Source organism: Exophiala spinifera (genome assembly GCF_000836115.1).
Source record: "Exophiala spinifera strain CBS 89968 unplaced genomic scaffold supercont1.13, whole genome shotgun sequence".
Lineage (NCBI taxonomy): Eukaryota > Fungi > Ascomycota > Eurotiomycetes > Chaetothyriales > Herpotrichiellaceae > Exophiala > Exophiala spinifera.
In genome coordinates, this window is record NW_015622525.1 from 1 (window position 1) to 6,382 (window position 6,382).

The 6,382-nt window shown below is 49.8% G+C and overlaps 2 protein-coding genes across 2 annotated transcripts; both read left to right on the forward strand.

Moving 5' to 3' along the window:
- Window positions 1-392: 392 nt before the first annotated feature.
- Window positions 393-2,374, forward strand: PV08_12033 (uncharacterized protein; the record flags this gene model as incomplete). Its single annotated transcript, XM_016386340.1, has 6 exons — window positions 393-878; window positions 926-1,625; window positions 1,671-1,738; window positions 1,788-1,995; window positions 2,044-2,220; window positions 2,268-2,374. 6 exons carry the CDS (start codon window positions 393-395, stop codon window positions 2,372-2,374), a joined length of 1,746 nt encoding a protein of 581 aa, XP_016229906.1.
- A 2,116-nt stretch (window positions 2,375-4,490) lies between these two features.
- On the forward strand, window positions 4,491-6,051 carry PV08_12034 (uncharacterized protein; the record flags this gene model as incomplete). Its single annotated transcript, XM_016386341.1, has 4 exons — window positions 4,491-4,911; window positions 4,962-5,251; window positions 5,301-5,924; window positions 6,007-6,051. The coding sequence occupies 4 exons, from the start codon at window positions 4,491-4,493 to the stop codon at window positions 6,049-6,051; spliced, it is 1,380 nt and encodes a 459-aa protein (XP_016229907.1).
- Between the last annotated feature and the right edge of the window lie 331 nt (window positions 6,052-6,382).

The window sequence follows — 6,382 nt, forward strand, 5'->3', positions numbered from 1 at the left end:
AACGTCCGACGAGCCTACAGGTACGTCGATAAGATTGCGGGAATGGAGCATTGAATCAAAGTATTCGCTCTGTCATATGACGCAAAACTTCAAATCATTGGGTAATACGCACTTAAATGCTCTCAAGCAAGCCTCACATGCACTTTCATTCTACGTGACTTATGTTGGAGTCAAGGGGCCCTGTCAGCTAGAGTAGTGAGATTCACCTAAGGCGCATCGGATTTGACCGGCTGAATGGGACCGCCTGCACTGCCTGCTTGGATCCAAACACAGCGCAGTGCTGGGATGATCATTCTATCCCGGGCTATATATACTTCGCTCTTCCCAATCATGAACAGTTAGCCCTCTTTCTCAGTCAATATTCCGTTCAAACGATTCAATTCTTTGTCACCATGGAGATCACTCAGATCTATGCGGTTGTCATCGCTGGCATTACTTTGACATTTCTATTGCGAACCGGGGTGTCATCGTTTGCTCCCAGGATCCTCGCCATCGCTTCCCAGATACACCAATATTTAAGTTATACCTATGTTCTCAATCGCCACGCCTTGATGGGTCCCTGGACTGTGACAGCAGTCTTGCTGCACGTAATATACCTAACAGTCAACGTCGTTTGTTTGAGCGTCGGTGTCACCAATTTGTCGCTCGCCGGACACCGCGCAGGGACGTTGGCGGTCGTCAATTTAGGCCCGTTGTTGAGTGGTCTTCATCTCAACTTTCTGGCCGACTTGTTGGGTCTCTCTGTGCGCGACGTTCGAGCTGCGCATCGCACTGTTAGCTTCGTCGCTTTTGGGCTGGTCGCTTTTCACGTCATTGTGGCCGCCGTGACCGAGCGGGCCTCATTTCGGAGAGAACTTGAGAAACCGTTCGTGGCTCTCGTGAGATTCCCTTTCCCTGCCGCTTGTCTAAGTGCTAACCTATACAGGCCGGGTTGGCACTCTGCATACTCATGATCACTCCACAACGCTTGGTCCGGAAAGTGTCATATGAGATCTTTCTTCGATTTCACCAGATATTGTCGCTTCTCTGTGCTTTTTCTATCTGGGAACATCTATCGTCAATACGGTGTCGGGATCGACTGTATCTTATCATCTTCCTAGCCTTGCTGGCATTGGCATTCGTCTGCGAAGCCGTGTTGGTACTCGTCCGCAACGGATGGTCCTACCGTAAGCGCTCACGGGTCACCGTTACGAGCTCATGTGGAATGCTAAAAATGAAGGTGCATCTCTGCAAACCTTTGAGCATTGAGCCAGGCCAATACATCAATCTCTGGATGCCCTCCGTAGGTCTGGGAGCTTTTTGGCAGAGCCATCCATTTATGGTCGCCTCTTGGTCCACTGAGCCGCAAAGATGCTTAGAAATTTTCATCCAGCCACGGCGAGGCATCACGAGGGACCTTCTCCAGACCGCTCGCCCAGATGGACCTTTCGAGTACAAATGGGCCATGTTTAGCGGGCCACACGGCAACACGGTCCCGGTTGGTCAATGTGAGACGGTCCTGTTGATCGCTGATGGAGTGGGAATTGCCTCTCAAGTGCCATACCTGAAGAAGCTGATTCATGGCTACCACGATCGTCGTGTGGTCACTCGTAGAATCCATTTGATCTGGCAGATCAGTGATATTGGTGAGTACCCCGACTCCAGACCCGATCTCTGCTAAATGATCTCAGATGTCGGCATTGCCGCGCAACCCTTTGTGAACGATGTCCTGGATGAGGACAAACTGGAGAGCGGCGGTGTACGTGATTCGTCCAATCAATCTTTTTCCGTCACTGATCAAATGATAGATCCTCCAAGTCTCGATCTACGTCAACCTCGACGATATTTCAAAGATCTCATTCGGGAGACGAAGCACTGTCTATCCCGGAAAGGCGAAGTTCGACGAACTGGTGGAGAAGGAATTGGCTTTCCATGATAAATCCCGAGACGACAAAATGGAAGGCTTTCCGGGAAGTCTTCCCTCAACCCCAATTCCCCCCGAGTATCGAACCCAATGTAAGAGGTCCCGATTCCTCTTCTCGATTGCAAGTTGACCAAACGCAGACGTACCAAACGTGGCGCGCCGAAGTGCTCTTTCCGAGTACTCGACAGATGAATTCATGCAACCATGGACAGATGTGCCACTCCAAAGTGACGTCGGCATACTCCATCCGCCAGCACAGGAGAAGAGGCGAGCGTCCGAATTACGGCATGCGTCCCAGGGCTCGACCCTCATCCTCAGTGAGCATTACCGTTCCCTGAAAAAGACGCAGACTAATCCAATTCAGTGTCAGCATTTGCGGAAACTCGGGACGTTTTGCGGAGATTGGCACGACGGCATCTTCATGAGAAGGTAACATTGGTCGAGACGGATTTCCAACCCTTCAAGAGATAGATACAGGAGGGGGCTTCTACGCCACATCATAGGTTCCCTAGTCTCAGATCAATCATAAAACACATACCAATTCCGTAAATGAACCTAAGGGAGACAATATTCCTTTGTGTAGGTCGCTCAATGTGTATGTTGTGGTTCCATGCTATCCGAGGCTCGCAGTCCAAATAAGGTTTACGCAACTTTTTTGGGCCTCCGCATATCACGTAAGCAATACTTGTCTGTTCCTCCAGTAAAGATTCAGCTGGACTTGGCACGCATGAGCCCTCTAACATCATCACCTGCTGCCCGGGCCTACTCATTCCTACCCGTTTCCCCAAGTTCTCAGTAGAAGCGACCCCGCCGACGATATGAAGAGATAGATGGAATGTACAAATGTGGCTGGAATGGCTGTGAAAAGACATATGGCACCTTGAACCACCTAAAGGTGCACGTCAATTCGCATTCTCGTGGCATAAAGAGAACACCGGAAGCAAAAGGATTCGCCGAGATTGGAAGGCCCGTAAGACGGAGGGGGAAAAGCGACGAAGACAGGCGGTCGCTGCAACCTGCCAAATGGATGGTGCATCCGGAGAGGCAGATCAAGGTCCCAAGGCAAGGCGAACGAAACGGAGCCAAACCGTCGTTCCCGCTTACAGTACCATCTTTACGTCCAACAGCCAAAGTCTGTAGAAAAGGGGCGACCTGAACAGGATCCTGGGACTCGATTTGGCTCTATCCACACGATTTAAATATAAAACGGATCTCCCTTTCCACCTTTTTGTGATCGCACAAACGCCGTACTGTATCGAGAAACCTCTTATTTAGCATTTTTTTGTGATCGCACAAACGCCGTATCATATTCGAGAAACCTCTTATTTAGCATTCAAACAAAATGTTGTGCGTCTTTTGTATCATCAACAAGCGGCCTCAATCGTTCCGTCCAAAACAGAGCCCAAAGAAAAGAGATAACGCCCAAGAAGTAACGGAGGCGCCACCCACCTACACCAGTGCAATTAAAGGGGTTACCTCTCATGACGAGACTTGTTCCCAAAAGGAGATTGTCGAGGCTCCCTCACCTGAATCTTAGAACAACTCAACGAGCAGACAAGGAATTTGCAATGAGTGTCCGAGCGTGACATCTCACTTGGTTGACTTAGATAGAAACGAACCATATTCAGGGTTGTATCTCAGCAATAAAGATCACAGTATAGTTTGTGTCACGGATCTACTGTATCGCTTTGTTATGTTCATAAGTTATTCGAAGACGAACTATTGCCAATTAGGTATAGCATAATCGGCTAATCTTCAACGAGAAGGTGGCAAGGTGTCAGGAGGGGGAGGGCGGTTGTGTGTGTGTGTGTGTGTGTGTGTGTGTGTGTATCGGAACTCAACACGCAAACGAACGCACTCAGGGACAATATGGTCAACATCAAGGCGGAATTGTCTACACACTAGAACGAGCAAATGCGCACGAGGGTACAATAACTATCTCAGTTTGGTGTGTGGTCCGCATGGTCAAGTCTACCAGCCCATTCAAGATCAAAGTTCTCAAGTCCGGAGGCAAGGCTGAGTGGATCTTAATGGCTTGCAAGTGCAGACCTAACGATATAAACGATTGTACACCTTTTATGATGTTGTTACAATGTCTCATTGTGTTCCCCACTAAATTAATCACTTTTTTGCTCATCTTCTCTCGTACTGTAACTCATCAGGTGGGTGTTAAAAATTCACTGTGACGGAGAAAGGAAGATCCTGTATAGTCAGTCACGCAGGGGAATTCACTACGAACTTGGGAAAAGCCGCCAGATCGAGGTACATCATCAATAAACGCGACGACTTACTGTAGTACCTTCTAAGGTGCTGCTTAAATTACCTACTTATATAGGTTTCGCGGAAAACGAGCTCAACTCCTCTATTTTGTCTTTCATTAACTTACCATTATTCCTCGGACTTCCTTACAACTATAGCCCGTTCGGACCTATATAATCCTGATACTGTAACAGTAAGATCACTGTATCAAGATCAAGTCATCAAGATTTCCAAACACTGCAACCACGCGCCATTGTTAGCCGGTCGTTCTTGTCATTTGCGCACAGTTAGGCCTTGGAAATATTGCCCATCAAGAGGTTTCCGCGTCATGCGAACCAGCCGAGCCCGACTGGAGGATGCAAAGTTCGAAACGGAAAGGCGCCGGCAACATCGAGGGACCGCCCGTATCTCTCTTGATGTTTTGAAGGTTCAATTCGAAGCTCATGAGCAACTTGATAGAAACAACGTTGAACGTCTAAAAGGCATCTACCGACGCGAAGGATGTCGACCACAACTCATCAACAATCGTATTTTGGTCGAGATTGATGAAACCTCTTTCGATGCCGCCCTTGATCTTTCTGGTGTGGCGGCCGCGGATCTGTTCACCCCCCAAAGAGATGACTACCCTGAGCTCCGGTTTCCCACCGGTACCGAAGTCATCTGCCTCCATGGCAAGCACCGTATCCAAGCCGGTCGCGAATTTCTGTCTCCTCGGGACAAATGGTGGATCGCTGACATCTACCTCGGCGGTGAGTTACAAAGCGTCACGGTGAACGCTGCGGACTGATGTACCGCCCAGGTTTGTCGACGGATGTCAAGCGCTGCCTCGTCGAGGAATACGCGAACGAAAGCATCCCCACGGACGGAATAGTCTTCTACAAGATCCGCCTGTACCACTTTCAGCGGAACCTTAGCTTTGAATTGCGATGGTGGGCTCGCCTCCGAGGTTGCCGGAGTCGTAATTTGAGAGCACTGTTGAAGCACCCTGAACTCACCGCCGCCTTCGACGCTCTGCTCGATGTCCCCGGCCTATGGGGTGGGATGTTACTCACAACGCTTCACAAAGTGCTGGGACTGAAATCTGACGACGTAGGTGGTGCTACCAAACATTGACTTGACACGGACCGACTCGTCGCAGGAGATACTGAACTATCTCGAACATGTCCGACGCTTTTGGCACGTTTTGGTTGATGGTGACCCCAGTGCTCTGCAAAAGTTTGATTATCGAGACGTGAAGGCGCTGGAGCTCCGAGCTCCAGGTGCATCCTCAAATGACGCAGAGGAAATTCAAGCCCAAATACGTGCCGGTCGAATTCTGAGAGCCTTCAGTGAGGAGGAGCGACGGTACATCTTCGAGCGGTTATGCGAATTTAAGTACCTGATTCCATCCTTACATACATTCTTCCGGGATATCATTTACTGGGAGGCATGCGTCGGTAGCATCAAGCACCTGATGACCATATCACGCCGCGACACGATCTTGTCGTCCTTTGAACGTGGATTTAGCGCCATCAATCAACGCGATGACCAAGCTGTGATCCAAGTGGGCGAGACGCGCTTTGAAACGCTCCAAGGCCCGCACGATGCACAGGTGGACCTCGGTTATCGCCAGATCGTCGCCTTTGCCATGAGACACTTTGTCGAAATCCCACGAGAGCCGATGAGTGACGATGTGACAGTCCGACCTCGTGCGAAGGCGAACCGAGCCACACTACGCCAATTCGCGGAATTGGCCATACGTGTTGGATTCGAGTCTCCTGAGGTTCGCAGGCTGGTGGATACAGAAGCATTACTGCAACCCTCTATTGCTCCAGAGCTGTCCAGACTGATACTCACCACCTCAGGCCCTGGAGAAAAGCTGCAAAGGAGATGCGGGTTACCCAACTTAGACAATTTTCAGGACGACCAGAACTTCTTATTCCTCCACCACCTGCACAGCCAACAATACGAGGTCGGAGAAGGCATCACGTCATTTTTCGTCCTCAGATCGCTTTATTTCGCCTTTATGGGGCCTTCTGATCTCTTGGACGGCTTGTTGGCCCAGATATGGAACCAATTAGCGACCTCTCACGGCAGCATTGATGCCACTGAGCAACGTTCTCGGCAGGAAGAACAAGCAAGGGAGGAGTATGCAAGGCGTGAACAGGAGCAACGTGAACAAGAGCAACGTGAACAAGAGCAACGTGAACAAGAGCAACGTGAACAAGAGCAACGTGAACA